Here is an 18352-nt window from a genome sequence, read left to right as displayed (position 1 = left end):
CTAAAGTTTATATTGATTTTATTTTCTTATTTTATTCAACAAATTTTTTTGAGATTTATATAGTTGCATTCATAAATAGCTTTTTTTTTAATGCTAAGGATCCAGTTCAGGGCTTCCGAGCATAAGCTAGGCAAATGCTCTATCACTGAGCTATAATCTCAGCCTAATATCTTGTTCTTTTTATTATTGTATAGTATTCCATTCTATAACTATACCTCAATTTGATGAGTATTTTGATTGTTTCTAGTTTGGGGTTCTAATGAGTAAGGTTGCTATGTATATTTTTTGTACAGGTCTTTAAGAAGTGTTTTTTTGTTTTTAATGTTTGGTAAATACCCAAGAGTGAAGGTTCGGTGTAAGAGTGCAGATGTGTGATTAACTGATTAGAACTGATAAACACTTGTACCCTTTGTGTCTGGTCTTCCCCAACAATTAAGAGTTGTCAGTTTTTATTATTTTTTTTTTTATTATTGTGTGAGGTGGTAACATTGTGACATTTACAAAAGTTCTTACAGTATATCATGGTTGAATTCTCCCTCTCCATTGTTCTCCTTTATCCCACCCTCCTCCCATTCTTAGAATAGTTTCAAGAGCTCTCATTTTTCCATTTCCATACATGAGTATATAATATTTCTACCATATTCACCTTCCTGTACCTTTCCTTATCTCCTCCTTCCTCCCCCTGGTACCAATCCCCAGACAGGGCCTGTTTTACCTTTCTGTTCTCCATTTAAAAAATACATATACATTTTTTCTTTGTTTAAGATAGCCATTCAAGGAATTTCATTGTGACATTCCCATGTATTGTATATATTATAACCTGAATTGGTTCATCCCCTCCATTTTTCTCCTTTCTACCTTAGTACCCTTCTTCTGGTGGTTTCAACAGGTTTTAAAGTTCTATGTTTATTCTTGTATAGAAAGTACATCAACCAGTCTTTATTATTCTTGTGGGTAGAAAATAGTATCTTTTTGTGGTTTGAGTTTGCATTTCCCTAATGACTAAATGATGTCAAGCTCCTTTTCATGTTCTTATTGGACATTTGTATATTTTCTTTTACAAAACATCTGTTCAGATATTTTGCATGTTTTAAGATTAGGTTGTCTTTTTATTACTATATGTAATAGTTCTTTATATATTTTAGATACAAATACTTTATCAGATGTATGTTTTGGAAATACTATTTTTGTCACTCTGTACCTTGTTTTCAGTTTTTATAATAGTGTGCTTGGATGGTTCTTCCTTTTTTTTTTTTTTTTTCTTTTTCTTTTTTTGTACTGGAGATTGAACCTAGGGCCTTAAACTTATTAGTCTCTACCACTTGAACTATACCCTCGGCCTCCCAATTTTTATTTTGATGACATCTGACCAATTTCTCTTCTTTTGTTGATAGTCCTCTTAATTCCTGTCCAAGAAATTTGTGCCCACTCAAGGGCATAAAGATTTTTCTTTTTTTCCTTTTTGTGGTACTGGGGTTTTGAACTTAGGGCTTTGTACTTACTCTACTACTTGAGCCACACCTCTAATACTCTTATATTTTTATATATTTTTTCTTATATTTTTATATATTTTTTTTTATATTTTACAGGTTGAGGGTTTGTAATGAGATCTATGAACCATCTCAAATCAACTTTTTTTGTGTATGAAGGAGAAAGTCTTTATTTCTCCAGTTTCAGCATCATTTCTGTATTTGATTGTGTAAGGAAATATAGGCCCCAAAAGTGACCACGTGGAGAGGAGTGATCTGGCCAAGAGATTTTTTATTGCCAGGTGGGAGAGGGAGAGAGCAGAGAGAGCCAAGAGAGAAAGGGAGAGAGGGGCAGACTCGGCATGATCTGATTGGTTAGGATCTTATGGTTCATGCTGATTGGAGGTTGGGGCAGAAGGAGGATTCAAGCTAGACTTGAGGCAGGACTGTGACCCTGGAAAACAGAAGCTTAAGGGTGCAGTAAGAACTGAAACCTATCAGTGCCATTATTGCCAACAGATTGACTTTGTGCTTGATTCATTTGTGGAGAATTGAGTATTCATGCATGTGAGCTATTCACATATGCACACATACACAGAGAAATCTGTCTCTGGACTCTGTTTTGTCTTGATCATGATATATCTGTAATCGTGAATTTCAGTGTATCACCTCCAGCTTTATTTCTTCTTTATATAGATTATCTTGACTACCCTAACTGGCTTCTGGGAATAAGCCCAGGTCCTTGTGCATGGTGAGCATGTGGTGGGCCATTGGACCAGCCCCAATGTGAATTTTAGAATTGGCTTAGTGCTCTCATGTTAAAAGACTTACAGGAACAGCAGTGGTGGCACATTCCTATAATCGCAGCACTTAGGAGCCTGAGGCCAGCATGTCAAAAAAAAAACCCATAAATAAATAAGTAGCTTTCCAGGATTTTGACCTTTCTCTGTTGAATCATCAGGAAATGTTAACCGATGTCTTTAAAATACCAAGTCTTCCAATCTATGATCATGATATGTAGCTCTCCATTTATTTGGGTATTCTTTACTTTTTCCCAGCAGTGTTTTATAGTTTCAGTGTAAAGGTCTTAAACATCTTCTTTTAGATTTATTTCTAAGATTTTGTGGGGGCAATACTGGGGTTTGAACTTGGGGCCTTACACTTGCTTAAGTGCTCTACCACTTGAGCCATGCCCCTGCCCTTTTTGCTTTAGTTATTTTTCAGATAGTGTCTTGTGCTTATATTCCAAGATGACCTCAGACAGCACGCCTTCTACCCACACCTCCCAAGTATCAGGGATTATAGATGTTCCCCACCATATACTTGGCTTGTTTTTTGAGATGGGGGTCTCATTAACTTTTTGCCCAGGCCAGCCTTGAACCTCAGTCCTCCTGATCTCTATCTCCCAAGGTGAGTTGGATTATAGGCATAACCATGTGCATGGCTGTTTCTAAGAATTTGATGTAGTTTTTGATGGTATTACAATTAATATACTTTTTAACTTTGGTTTTTCTGTTGTTTGTTACTAGGGTTTAGAAATGCATTGCCTTTCACGATATTCTCACGTATTCTTCTCGATTTTAAATGATTCCATAGAGTTTTCTGTGTGCAAAATCATTCCATCTGCAAATAGTTTTACACCTTCCTTTCAAATCTTGTTGCTTTCTTTTTTTCTTGCTGTATTGAACAATGTGAGACTTCTGATAAAATATTCCACCTAAGTCCTCAGAGCAGATACCCTTGCCTTGTTCCTGATTTTAAAGAAGATGCTTTCCATGTTTCACCATTAAATCTGATGTTAGCCCTGCGTTTCTCATATATGTGCTGCACCAGACTGTTTCCTTTCATTCTTATTTTGTTGAGAACTTGTATCATGATTGGACATTGAACGTTTTTTCAGATCCCTTTCCTTCATTTATCATGATGATTACATGATTATTCTCTTTAGTCTGATCATTGATTTTATGTCTTCTTTCCTAATATATGCATTTAGAGCAATAAACTTCTCTCTAGCTACTGTTCTATTTGCATCCCACAGACTTTTATGTTATGTTGTTGACTCATTCCTGCAGGCTGCTATGACAAAATACAATATGCTGGATGGCTTATGAACAACAGAAATTTGTTTCTCATAGTTCTGGAGGCTGGAAAGTCAAAGAGCAAGGCAGATTCAGCATTTGGTGAGGCCACACAATATCTTTTCATTGTAACCCCACATGATAAAAGGGACAAGGAAGCTCACAGGCATCTCTTTTTATAAGGGCACCAATCTGATTCTTGGGATGGAATTCATTCATTCACAAAGATTTTGCCTTCATGACCTGGTCACCTCCCTAAGGTGGTGACCAGCACACCGGGGACTAGTTCTCAACACATGAACTTCGAAGGCACACAACATCCAGTCTATAGCAGTTGTTTTATTCTGTTCAATAGATTTTCTGCTTTCTCTTATGATTTCATTCTTGTCCTATGTGTAATTTTAGAGGTGTTTCCTTAATATTCAAAAATTGAGACATATTCTGTTTGTGTCACTTGTATTTTCTCTTTTTTCCTCATTATGAAAGATTCCATGTTATCTATTCCATGTCTGGAAATCTGCCTGACTTGTTACTCATGCCACCTTCTCACTACCTATGTTTTATGTTGAGAATGAGTTTCTTTATGGAATCATATCATTGTATCACCTTTTTTTTGTTAATCTTGCCTAATATTCTTTGTCTTTTAATTAAGATATTTACATTTGATGTGATGTAGTTAGGTTTAATTATGTCTTCTTCTAGATAGTTCTTTCTGTCCTGTCTGTTGTTGGTTCCTCTGTACCTCCTTTCCTGCCTTCTTTTAGAGTAATCATGTATTTTTAGCATTTAATTTTATTTCTTCCATCAATTTTTTTGAGCCGGACCTCTTAGAAAAGTGTTTTAGCTTCTTCCTTTTCTTCTTCCTTCCTTTCTTTCTGTTCTTTTGCTCTTTCTTTGGTTTAGAGCTATGCTATTCAATATAATAGTCACAGTCTCATGGTGCTATTTAAATTTTAATTAATTGAAAGATGAGAAATATGTTCCTGCCTACGCTATGGATTGGATAGATTCAGAACTAGATGCAGTAGATAAGGTGGGACATTGTTTTAGAAACACTGTCAAACTTTCCTGAGATGTTAGTACAAAGTTTTAAGATGAATGATAGGATTTGGAGACACTGAGAGGTAGAATCAACAGGGGTGGCTAACAAATAGGATGTCAGATGAAGGGGAAGGAAGAAGACCAGGTGATTCTTAAGAGTTCTGGCTTCGAGTACTGGCATGTAGCTCAACTGGTAGAACACCTGTCTAGGAAGGTCAAGGCCAGTTCAAACTCCAGTAGGAGTCAAAGGCATACAGGGTTACTGTGAAGACTGGCAGGGGCGATAGGATCCAATCCTCTCCTGGACTACTCCAGAATGCCCCTTTCATGGTTAACACCTCAGCTCTTGTGGTCTTCTACATCCTGCAAAATGGGGAAGAAGTGACAACCGTTTTGACTATTTCTGAAGGCATGCATAGTGTAGCCCATCTGTCACCTGTAGTAACCTTTTAGGTATTTTTCCCTACTTAAGGCTTCATGAATATTACTTGTATCTCATGCATACAGTTATAACAGAGTAAATTATGGGGATGGACATGCACAGTCAGAAATCAGTTATATAATATCTAGCTGTCAATCAAATCTGCTAATCACCCTAACCCCACCTGCAGAAATGTCCAGGTTTTTCCCACCAGCCTGACTCAAACCACATAAAAGTCAGAGAGACATCGAACCACTGGGGCTCTTTAGCTATGTGGCTGGAGCCTGAGGCATCTCCCTTCAGGGCAATACTTAGGTGTTGCTTTCACTTTCTGCTTTCAATAAACTTTGCTACTTTGCCTTGCATTACTTGTCTCTCAGATTAGTTCTTTGATTGTGACTGCAGACAAGAACCTGTTGTAATCCCTGGACCTCCAGTAATAGTACTATCACCAAAAACATCCCAAAAAACCAAAACTTTTTTTAAAGAGTTCCAGCCTGGATTGGACATGGTGGTTCATGCCTGTAATCCCAGCTACTTGGGAGGTAGAGATCGGAGGATAACATATTAATGTCAGCCAGGGCAAAATGTTAATAAGATTCTGTCTCAAAGAACAAGCCAGGCAGGCATTGTGGTACATACCTGTAATCCCAGCTATGCTGGAGGCACAGGTAGGAAGCTCTGTCTGAAAAATAACTAAAGCAGAAAGGGCTAGGGGTATGGCTCAAGTGTTCCTAACTAGCAAGCGTGAGGCCCTGAGTTCAAACCCCAGTACTGCAGGGGGAAAAAAAAAAAAGAGTTCTACTTTGGGCAAGCAAATGAATGATGGTACCCTAATGAAGACAGAGAATATAGAAAGGGAGTCAGTCAAATATGAGAGAAGATGAAGATTTTAATTTTAAAGACTTTTGAGAATTGGATTTCAAGGTAGATTGGCTATATGAGACAAGAATTTTGGCAAGCCATCTACAGCAGAAAATTTTTAGTTTATTAATAGGAATCTTGATTAAGTAAAAGACGTATACAGACCACAAACTCTAAAGTTGATACAGGAAAGAGTAGGAAATACTCTGGAGTCAGTAGGTATAGGCAAGAACTTTCTCAACGAAACCCCAACAGCACAGCAACTAAGAGATAGCATAGATAAGTGGGACTTCATAAAACTAAAAAGCTTCTGTTCATTAAAAGAAATGGTCTCTAAACTGAAGAGAGCACCCATAGAGTGGGAGAAAATATTTGCCAGCTACATACACATCAGACAAAGGACTGATAACCAGAATATATAGGGAACTTAAAAAACTAAATTCTCCCAAAACTAATGAACCAATAAAGAAATGGGCAAGTGAACTGAACAGAACTTTCTCAAAAGAAGAAATTCAAATGGCCAAAAAACACATGAAAAATGCTCACCATCTCTAGCAATAAAGGAAATGCAAATTAAAACCACACTAAGATTCCACCTCACCCTTGTTAGAATAGCCATCATCAGCAACACCACCAACAACAGGTGTTGGCGAGGATGCGGGGGAAAAAGGAACCCTCTTACACTGTTGGTGGGAATGTAAACTAGTACAACCACTCTGGAAAAAAATTTGGAGGCTACTTAAAAAGCTAGACATTGATCTACCATTTGATCCAGCAATACCACTCTTGGGGATATACCCAAAAGACTGTGACACAGGTTACTCCAGAGGCACCTGCACACCCATGTTTATTGTGGCACTATTCACAATAGCCAAGTTATGGAAACAGCCAAGATGCCCCACTACTGATGAATGGATTAAGAAAATGTGGTATCTATACACAATGGAATTTTATGCAGCCATGAAGAACGAAATGTTATCATTCGCTGGTAAATGGATGGAATTGGAGAACATCATTCTGAGTGAGGTTAGCCTGGCCCAAAAGACCAAAAATCGTATGTTCTCCCTCATATGCAGACATTAGATCAAGGGCAAACACAACAAGGGGATTGGACTTTGAGCACATGATAAAAGCTTTAGCACACAAGGGAGGGGTGAGGATAGGTAAGACACCTAAAAAATTAGCTAGCATTTGTTGCCCTTAACGCAGAGAAACTAAAGCAGATACCTTAAAAGCAACTGAGGCCAATAGGTAAAGGGGACCAGGAACTAGAGAAAAGGTTAGATCAAAAAGAATTAACCTAGAAGGCAACACACACGTACAGGAAATTAATGTGAGTCAACTCCCTGTATAGCTATCCTTATCTCAACCAGGAACACTTGTTCCTTCCTATTATTGCCTATACTCTCTCTTCAATAAAATTAGAGATAAGGGCAAAATAGTTTCTGCTGGGTATTGAAGGGGTGGGGGAGAGAGGGAGGGGGTGGGGGCAGGGGGGAGAAGTGACCCAAGCCTTGTATGCACATATGAATAATAAAACAATAAAATAAAAAAAAAGTAAAAGATATATAAAATCGCCACATTAGTATTATAGAGTAAGGATACAAAATTCTGGAATCACCCATGCATAGGAGAAGAAAAGACTCTAGTTGGAGTTTCTGGTTTAATGAGAGGAAAACTGGAAAAAGATGTTGAACACAATGAGGGAGTTAAAATGAATTGTTGAACAGTAGTGAACAATTTCCTTAGGAGGGTGTTACATAGGCAATATTTGACAAATGTGGCTTAGATCCATTTTTCTAAGAAGCAGCAAAGGACTTCTGCTGTGTGCTAGACACTCTTCTGGAGGGAGGAGTTTGAAGAGAAGTTAGTTTGTCATACTTATTTGGTAAAAGAAAGACTTGCAAGCAGTTAGAATACTATGTGTAGGATCTGCAAGTAAAAAAAAAAAGAAAGAAAGAAAGTTGTAAGTAGGGCTGCAGGAGGCTGGAAGAAGGAAGCCCAGCTCTTCTGCGTCTTTTAGACACTCTTCTTACTGCATGGACTGCCCTTTTCCTGCCTTGTCTCCCTTCCATTCTGGAGATTTTCTTTGACTTCCTCATTTACTTTATTTAATGCTTTAAGAAAAATGGCAACTCATTGGACTATGTCTCTCTAAAGCAGTCACTTAAAACAGGGAGGAGAAAAGAGAGAAGAAAAGAGAATCAAAATTGCAGAAATAATATATGCTCAGTATAAGAAATTCGAACAATACAGGAAAACTGTAAGGAAGAACACAGTCAAATCACTTAGGCTCCCACCACCTAGGAATAATCATCATTAACATCAGGTTACCACCATCTGCATAAATCCCTATAGGTATGCAAATATAAGAGGATGGATAGAAATAATTTAACATAATTAAGATCATAATATATATGCCATTTTTAATGTTGTCATTTAAAATAAATTTAAATGTGCTTAATTTCACTTTTAAAAGATTAGCATTAAAAAGATGAACATTACAGAAAGGATCTTTACAAGATGAATAATTACTAAAAGATAAGAATTACTAAAGGTTCACAAAAAGTGACATAATACATCGAAATTTTGGTGATTTTGAAAAGCTGTAAATTTCTATATGTTTAACTTTTCAACAGTTTGATAAGACTTGCTGTGCAGGATGAAGAAATTGTGCTTTCATCTTCTTTTTCACCTTTACCCTCTCCCAGTGGCTCCCTAATTGGAATTACCTTGTCATATATTGTTTTTGACATACTAATCCATGTAATTTGCTTATCCTCAGTTTAGCATTTAAATGAATTCAGTTCTAACCATCAGCTCTCATGTCACAGCCTCCAGTGTCTTCATGAGGGTTCCTTACTTTTATTTATCTCTTGCTTGGCTAGTTTTACCACCTAGTAGCTATGTCAGGAAGGGGTGAGGCACCCCTGAAGTCTTCTCTGCTATATGTCGCCTTTATACTTGAAGCGCTGCTGGAAAATCAGCATGGCTATATGCCTCAGTTCCTGTATCCAGCGAGAGAAGAATACAGCCAAGACTCAAAAATGGAGTTAAAAAGTAAACTGGTCACCAGTGGCTCACACCTGTAATCCTACTTGGGAGACTGAGATTAAGGGAATCAAGGTTCAAGGTCAGCCAAGGCAATAGTTCACAAGATGCCATCTCCAAAAATAACCAGAGCAAAATGGACTGAAGCTGTGGCTTTGTAAGTGTGAAACCCTGAATTCAAACCCAGTCCCAAAAAAAAAAAAAAAAAAGTAATAGCAAAGTATATAAAGAAAGGAATACACTCAAAGCTGGTCATCTCAGAAAGGGAGGTCAAGAATGATAATTATTTTTACCCTGGCACAAGTGTTTATTGAATAGAAAGGTGTTGGAGTGTTAAGTCCCTCCCTAGGACTAAATTATTCTGTCTACCTGACCCTTAGGATATGGTTTTACAGACCTGGATCTTTGTTTTGTTAAGTTAAAGATCTATTTTAGGAGCTAATGTTCATACATCTTACGGTAGGTTGTTCTAAAACATCTTGTGACATCCCATGACCTTAGTGGACTGCTTTGATGGTAACAGAGGCTGCTCAATGTTTTTCTCTCAGAGACCTTGAAGAATACTCCATTTTAGGTTTCTTTGCACATCTCCATCACTCATAGCTGACTGCTACCTAGCAGAAGGGCAACATGACTGGTGTAAATTTGCCGCATAATGCTTTCTTTCCCTCAACTTGCTTGTGTTTCTGTCTCCCAAAATTGTGTTAAACAAGTTTTTTTACTTTACCATTCTTTTTCTGTTTTTTGTTTTTTCCTTTTTGAATTAGAATTTCTTTTTCACTGTACTTAAGTGTCATTCCAAGGAAGCAATGCCACAGTTGTGGCCCTGTGCTGTGAACCCAGGCAGGTACTAGGGAGAATTCATCATGCCTCTCTGCTTTCCCTTAGAGATCATTGACGACCTTGCCAACCTTGTGGAGAACACAGATGAAAAGCTTCGCAACGAAACCAGACGTGTGAAGCTGGTGGACAGAAAGTCAACCTCGTGTGGTAAGAGATCTAGCTCTGCTTCTCTGATTGCTTGTGAATTTACTCTGCTTTAGTTTCTTCTGTTTGTCTAATTACCACAGGGAATTGGTTGCCCTTCTGATAAAGGCAGTACCATTTGCAGAAGCATTGAAATTGCTGAAAGATGCTCATGTTATTAAAATGAAATGAATTATTTGGGATTCAGAGAGAATATCATTCATTGGCTCTTTTTTTAAAATATAAAATGGAAATTTTCTGGATACTTATGGAGAGGAGTGGTTTGGGAAATTATATAATGTTATGCAGGTTGGTGGTGAGTTTTAAAGGCAATCTTGTTTACTCATGTGCCTTTTTTTCTTTTATTAATGAACCTACATAAAGCAATTTAGAGTTACTCCACTTTTGAAGTCTGACCAAATTAAAGTCCTATATTTACTGATGTTATCCTTGTCAAGTCACATTACCTCTTGAAGCCTTATGTGTAAAATGGGGATTCATATGTCAAGATAAGAATCATTTGGAGTGAAAAAAAAAAAAATCAATGGCTGGCAGAGTGCCTGACTAGCAAGCATGAAGCCCTAAGTTCAAACCCCAGTACTGTAAAAAAAAAAAAAATCCTTTGGAGTGCCTAAAATACTCATTCTCAGGCCCTGGCTAGAGGGTGTCATTGAGTAGGTAGAAGGTGGAGTTCAAGAACCCCTCACTGTTCTCACTAGTTATTAACAAATACTCACAGATACTTGTTATTTCTGAAGTACTGATGTCAATCTCTGTGAGGTTTAAATTTATATTGCCTGTGTACAGTGCTTTGCCAAAAGTAAGTGACAATAAGTGGTGGTGACAGTAGTAGTCACCAAGATCACTTGGTATTTCATCTCATAAGAATGCACCAAGTTTATAAAGCTGTTTATTAAATACAGAAATACAATAGCAGTTAAAAACTTTGGTAATCTGAGCACTCGCTTTGCTCAACTTGCAGCATTTTTAACATGACAAATGTAATCAATGCCTCTGAAGGATCCAGTTATAGAACAAGGTCCTCTGTGCTTGGGTCCCCTGAGATATGCAGCTTTAAAAGTGTTGTGGTCCTCACCTGTGTTTGCCCATGTTTTCTGGTTCCTCCAGCACAAGACATTAGTGACTTTCTGCAGTTATGAATCTTTGTAACCAAATCCTGTAATATATTACCTCTGTTGGAAATATCTAGAGTGCTTTCTGTCTTCCTGGTTGGATCCCGACTTATACAAATGTTTAAACAGAGGATTATCACAATCTGAGTTGTGTGGCTGCTTGGGCTGCTGTGTTGAGAAGACATGGGGCAAGGGTACAAGTGGGAGACCAGATAGGGGAGGATTGCAGTAATCCTGGTAGCAGCTCAGGGTGGCTTGGGCCAGTGTGGTAAAAAGTTGAATTACAGATGTATTTTGGAGATTGAACCATAGGGTTTGTCTGTTGTCCTTTGCATTCATAAATATTGTTTATCCCTATCCCTCAACATAATCCCAGCTATGTGGGAGGCAGAGGTAGGAGGATTGTGTACTGAGGCTGGCCCAGACAAAAGCACAAGACCCTGTCTGAAAAAACAAACTAAAAGCAAAAGGGTTGAAGGTGTGGCTCAAGTGGTAGAGCACCTCCCTAGCAAGCATGAGGCCCTGAGTTCAAACTCTAGTATCACCAAAAAAAAAAAAAAATTAGCCTGACTTGTTTTTATTGTGGTAAAATAAATGTAACTTCTAAAATTTATCATAAGTACATTTTCATTATTGTGTAACCACCACCAGAACTCTTTTTTTTTTTTTTTTTCATAGTGCTGGGGGTGGAAAGCAGTACTTCACACATACTGGGCAAGAGCTCTACCACTGAGCTACACCCCCAGCCCATCAGAACTTTTTCTTAACATCCTAAACCTAAAGTTATCTTAAATAATAACTACCCAGTCTTCCTTTTCCCAATCCCTGTAACTACTTTTCTACTTTCTGTCTCTTTGAATTTGATTGTTCCAGATACTTCATTTAATTGGGGTCATTAATTATTTGCCTTTTTCATTTCACATAATGTCTTCCTGTTATAAATGAATCATTATAATATTTATTCATGTTGTAGCAGATATCTGAATTTCATTCCTTTTAAAAGTTTAATGATACCCCATTGTATGTGTATACACATTTGTCTGTGGACACTTGGGGGTGTTTCCACTTCTTGGCTGTTGTAAGTAATGCTTCTGTGAATGTGGATGTGCAAATATCTGTTAATATTCTGACTTTTTTTACCCAAGAGTGGAATTATTGGAGAAAATGGCCACTTGTTTTTGTTTCACTTACAACCTCTAAACTCTTAGGTCTTCTGCAGCATTTTCTTATCTGTTTAAAACTTGTAATCTGATAAAGCTTCTTTCTTCTGTAGGCAGAAGTCGGGGCCTTCTGTAGCCTGAGAGGGCAGCCGAATGGAAGTGTGATCAGAGACCCTTCCCACATTAAACACAGACCCCAAAAAGCTATCCCCTTAGAGCAATTTATACTCTGAAGGTAATTAAACTTGCCCTTGGATACTGTGGAGAAGGCAGCATTGGCATCAACCAAAATAGGAGAGGACAAAGGTGGGAGGAGGGGAGGAGATAGAGTTTTTCCATAAACGTGGTCATAGAAAGGCCCTTGTGAATTTGCATCTTGGACTCGGGGTAGCCTGGGACACCTCATACCTTAACTTCGGTTTGAGGCCAATTTTCCTTGTATAGCTCTAGTTATATGCCAAAAGACCAATGGAATACTTCTCTAGAGGAAAGCATGTTGATCTTATATCTCTGGGAGTGAACTAAAAATACATTTCTAAGGGCAGTGAGCAGTGTGCAATCAAAGATAACGCTGCCTGCTCTCAGCACAGCATGGGAGCGAGGACCAGCAATAGACCACGGCAGCCAGGCTGCACAAGCCCGCAGTGTCAAGGTGATCAGATGGACTATAACATCAATTCTGCCTTCTAAATTAAAAAATAAAAGGCAAGTCTGAAAGTGTCGTGGCAGAACAGGACACTACAAAAAGTAGCATAGAAAATTTGAAAAGATATGGCTAGAACTTCTAAAAATTAGAAATAAGTGAAACTCAAAATGGAATGAACATTTTTAGTACCAGCAAAAGAGAGAATTAACCAGAGGACGAATCAGAAAACAACAAAACAAAACTACATTCTCTTTTCATGAATGCTAGCATTTAGAAGAGGATCTCCAAATACCATGGAAATTAAATTACGATCTTAATAGGAAATGCATTTGAAGGACAGGGGTTTGTTATAGCAAAAAGTTAATCACATGCTTTTCAAAATGCAAGGCTGGATTGATTATTTTATATGAAAGCATACACACCTTCATACATGAAACTGCAGACAAGATGTTGGGGAGGCTGGCAGTGCAGCGGTTCATTCAAGCATAACTTGATTGCGGTTCACTTGCCACTATTACCGTGTAACTGAGAGTACTCGCGTGAGGTGTGGCGAGCAGCCGGCCTGTCATCATTTGACTCAAAGGAGTGCAAAAATAGGTTGCAAACCATGAAATGGCCTTTTGTTTCCCTGCTCTGTGTATATCTTCCATGATGGGCTCACATATCAGCCAGAGGTGCTTGAGCAGCAAGGGGGTTTCTAGTTATAAACACAGCCCAGATTGCAATGGGCCACACTGGAGAAGGGTCTGATGATGAATTTGTTTGTTCAGTTGTGGACAAAGGATTCAAGCACCTCTTTGTGGACCTTTCACTCCACAGCCTGGGCTTTAAAATTTTTCCTGAGATCTTTGTGTAGTTTTTCTCCCTTTTCTTCTCTCAATCACACCCCTGTGATAACACCAAGTACAGAGCAGTATTATTTTTTTTCTCAGTTCTAAAGGCAAATTAAGCTGATGTGTTCCCCTGGTTCCTAGATATATTTTCTGATCTGTTTCTTGTATTAAGGACATTTACATAAAAGTGGGATCTCTGTAATTGCAGTTTAAATATTCAGTGTGCTGGATCCTCATTAGAATTCAAAATAAGAGACTTGTCTAAGTCTGATGGAGGGAGCCAATTGTGAGAGCCAGGACTAAGAGCTATGAATGACTCTGACTGAGGGACAGTCTTGCTTCTCAACATATTGACTATTGTGTAATGTTGTCTAAGCACAGCTATGGTAATTTTAGCAGCATTCCAGTGATGTGGTTGGAAATCAGCTTTACTGACCTCACAGGGACTCTGTCTCTACCTAGAACCACAGGGCCTGCCTCCAGCTCTCTGGAGGTGCAGCTGGGCAGTGGTGGAAAGCAATGTGGCCCCCCATCAGGAGGGCATCAGGCAGACCTGGTTCTAGCCTGGGCAATATGGAGAGCAGCTGGCCCTCTGTAAGTCTCATTTCCTTCTCTAGAAAATGAGGATAGCAATTACTGGTGAAGAATCCTCATCTGAAAGTTCAGAATATGAAAAAATTCCAAAGTCCAAAACTTTGAGTGCTGATGTGACAGCAAAAGTAAAAAATTTCATACCTGACTTCAGGTGACATCTTGCAGTCAAAATGCAGTTGCACTCAAAATATTGTACAGAATTACCTTCAGGCTATGTGTATAAGATGTATATGAAGCATACACGAATGTCATGTTTAGACTTGGATCCCTTCCTCGGGACATCTCATTATGTATATGCAAATATTCCAAACTCTTAAAATATCCATGCTCTGAACCACTGAGGGTCCCAAGCATTTAGGTGAAGGGAGTTCAGCCTGCACTTACATACTTCGTTACTGAACAGACTAAATGAGGACAAGTTAGATGGGGTACAGTGGCCCAGCACTGGGTGCTATGAGCCCTTGGAAGCACCAGCTGTCAGCCTCTGGGGTGAGCTGCCTATTGAGAGGCTCCTCCACAGATAGACCCAGACTCCTACTTCTGTCCTCCCAGCACCGAGGCCTCAGTTAGACAGGGCCAACTTGAGTGAATCATAAAGGTGCACTTTGGAACCATGAAATTAGCATCCTTGTTTGATTAGAAACGAAGTTTTTTTTTTAATGGAAATTTGAAATTTTGTGGTTGAAGTCCGTTATCAGTCCTGAAATTAGTTCATGCCACCTTTAGCATTTATGCAATGGAAACATTGCCTTACCTTTGTAGACCCCTGAACATATGTTTTTCTAATGTTTACTCTTTTAAACCTTATAAATTATAAGTAAGAAACTGAGTTTAAGGAGTGTAGTTTATTTAACAGGTCTCAGAGCTGTTTTCATTTTCAAAAAATTTTGAAAGGCTGGAATGATGGCTCTTATCTGTAGTCCTAGCTACTCAGGACTCAGAGATCAGAAGGATTGCAGTCCCAGACCAGTGCAGGCAAAAAGTTAATGAGACTTCATCATCATTAATAAGCCAGATGTGTATAATCCCAGCTAGATAGGAGGTGTTGGTAGGAGGTTGGCCTTCGGCAAAAATGTGAGACCCTGCCTAAAAAAATAACCAAAAAAGGACTAAGGGAATGGCTCAAGTGGTAAGAGTTCCTCCTGAGTTCAAACCCTAGTACCACCACCAAAAAAAGAAAACAAAACAAAACAAAAAACCCTACTACAAATGTAAGCAGTTAATTTAGAGCAAGAAATAACTGTGCATAGTCTTTTATTTGTCTTCTTATTTATCAAGAGTATTTTCTCCTCTTTCCCTTGACATTGTTCATTGAGATAAGCTTGCGAAATTGCTCAGCCCCTGTGTCCTTTACACAGGTGGGTGTGTGTCTCTGTACCCTGTGCCATCCTTACTTTGTTGAAGTGGAGAAGTGCCACTCCACCACCAATGAGTGTCTCCCTTCAAAGCCATCCTGTCCTCTAGATTTCCCATTCACGCATTCCCTCCTTCTGTGCCAATGGTTGCTGGGCATCACTGGTGTCCCCACCACTGGGCTACAAAGTGAAGCTAAAAAGTAGGACTTAGCATGTAGGAGAGTAATACCTGGTGAAAGTCACTAATGGCTGCAGGAAGTGCCTCAGAAAAGGACCCATGTCACCTGGAGCACAGAGCTTTCCAACAAGCCTCAGTCCTGGAGCAGAGGTCTGGAGTGTGAGTAGGAGAAGCTTTCTGAGCCTGGTGAAGTGAAAAACCAACCAAAATAAGCAGGGTCCGAATGCCATGATCTCTTTATAGGGAGGGAAGAAGAAGGAGAGACCTGTTTACACAGTGCTTACTGGAGCACTGGAGGAGCCTGGCAGAGCTATGTCACCATGCACAGTGGTGGGAGTAGGCAAGGCCTGAGATAGGAAATGGCCCTATCAGGGTTTTCTCCATATTCTCTGGAGTAGTTTGCAGTGAACTTGTTTCACTTTTGTAATTTAAAAGTTAAATAAAGTGCTTCTACACTTAATATTTTGGTACTTATAGACTTTTTTCTGAAAATAGTATTGTTATAAGATTTTGGTAGGGTCTTTTTGGCAGTACTGGGATTTGAACTTAGCCTCATGCTTGCTTGACAGGTGCTGTACCACTTGAGCCGTGCTTCCAGCCCTGTTTTGCTTTAGTTTACTTTTTCAGACAGGGTCTCACTCTTTTGCCCTGCTGGTGTCAGATCACAATCATCCTATCTCCAGTTCCTGAGTAGCTGGGATTATATGTGGGCCACCATGTCTGGCGTTTGTGTCGTCGTTGTTGTTTGTTTGTTATGAGATGGATTCTGCCTAACTTTTTGTCCAGGCTGGCCTCAATTCGTGATTCCCCATGATGCTTCCCAAGTAGCTGGGATTACTGGTGTGTACTTCCATACCTTACCCAGTACTATATTTTTAAACCCTCCTAATTTTAATGTTATGTTATGAACACATTTTGTTAGTGATTAGTGCCATTTTATCAAGTAGCTATATCATTTGCTTATGTATTCCTGTTTGGGGGCCTTTAGTTTATTTCCATATTCTACTGTGTAAATAATGCTGCAACTGTACACACAGAGCTTTTTTCTGTATTTAGGGTATTTCCCTCTCAGGTAAGGTATCAGTTTGAATATTCCAGGTACCAGAATAAAATAATGACTTTGGTTTACTTACAGCCATGGGGCTCTAATTGGAAGGTTATTTGAGGTCCAGAGAAGTGACAGCTGGAAAACCAGGGGTCAGAACAGCTGCTGTCCCTGGATGAGAATAGCCTGAATCAAATGCTGACATCAGAGTTGCTAAGTGCATCCCCTATCTCTAGTCATCTCTTCCTCTCTTGGTCAGAGGAGGAAGTATCAACTGGCCAGACCCAGGGTGGGCAAAGGAAGACTCTGGCTACCTTGGCATCCCTATCAGGCAGTGATATGCTACTTCCTGGCAGGCAGTCACACGGTGGAAGCTCCTTCAAAGTGGAAAACATCTGTCCATTGCGGGTAGATTTTCTAAATTGCTTTATTTAGACCTAGGGTGTGAGCAGTGTTAAGCTTTTTCATGTATATTGCCAGTATCTGAAGCTTATTTTAGAAAGGTAGATAAAAAGTAGCAGGTAGGGAAGAGGAACCTAGCATTCCAGGCTGCGGAAAATACAGATTTGAAGATGATCCTGACATCACCAGGTTTCTCAGACAAGAAGTAAGACTGTCTGGCTGACATGGAGGGCACCTGCCTGAGAGGCATAGAAAACGCAACCAAGAGGTTGGAACCAACCTACAGAGAATCTACTTGTGTACTTAGGTTTCCATTGTCTTGTCCACCTTCTGCTCTTTTTTCTTGACCCTTTTTCCTCAAGGCAGATCATCTACATTTTTGAGTGTCTTCATGGGCAGCTAACAACTCTGCATCTCAGACCTGGATTCACCTGAACGCCAAGGCCTGTGGCTTTAGCTGCTAGTCAGCCTCTTGACGCCCACAGCGCTGCTTACTGTCCATGTTCTGTGGATTCCTTCTTGTCTTTCTCCCCAAATCAGCATCCTTTTCCATGCTTCCTATGTTTTTCAAGTTCCAAACTTTTTTCATCCCTTCAGTTGTCTTCAGGGACCCAACAGGAAATGCTCTTTTTTTTTTTTTGGATGGTGGTACTGGGGTTTGAACTCATACTTTCTAGGCAGGCACTTTACTGCTTGAGCCCCTCCACCAGGAAACATTCTTGAATGAAGTGGGCAGCCACAGTTATGGCCAGTGGCAGCTAGAGTGCAAACAGCAGCTTGTTACTAAGGAGTGAGACTGAGATGCCAGGTCATCTGCTTGTTTATTGTTTTAAGACAAGACCAAAATCTGGATCCTTAAATGAAATCTCCTAATATTTTAATCTTGACAATAAATTTACATAAAAAAATACCCTGTGGGCCAAATAAAACATCACAGTATGCTATTCTGGGATCTCTTATTCACGTCTGTGTAGTCAGCTCCTGGGCCCGCTCATTCCAACTCTCTTCCCTCTTAATTACTTTCCACTCTCATTCTGTTCTTGGTTCTTTGTCATATTTATGTAGCTATTAGAAATAATAATGAAATCTCTCAATTGGTACAGAAAATGTATGTGA

General features: G+C 39.2%; 1 protein-coding gene across 1 annotated transcript in view; it reads left to right on the top strand.

Moving 5' to 3' along the window:
• The window catches only part of Stx8 (syntaxin 8), a 257201-nt gene that overhangs the window by 155527 nt on the left and 83322 nt on the right, over window positions 1-18352 (top strand). Inside the window, exon 7 of the mRNA XM_020161439.2 lies at window positions 9813-9914. Within this exon, the coding sequence (XP_020017028.1) occupies window positions 9813-9914 (102 nt within the window). The remainder of the gene's footprint in view (window positions 1-9812; window positions 9915-18352) is intronic.

Source organism: Castor canadensis, chromosome 11, assembly GCF_047511655.1.
Source record: "Castor canadensis chromosome 11, mCasCan1.hap1v2, whole genome shotgun sequence".
NCBI lineage: Eukaryota > Metazoa > Chordata > Mammalia > Rodentia > Castoridae > Castor > Castor canadensis.
The sequence above is the reverse complement of the archived record's forward strand: the minus strand, read 5'-3'. Positions and strand labels throughout refer to the sequence as shown.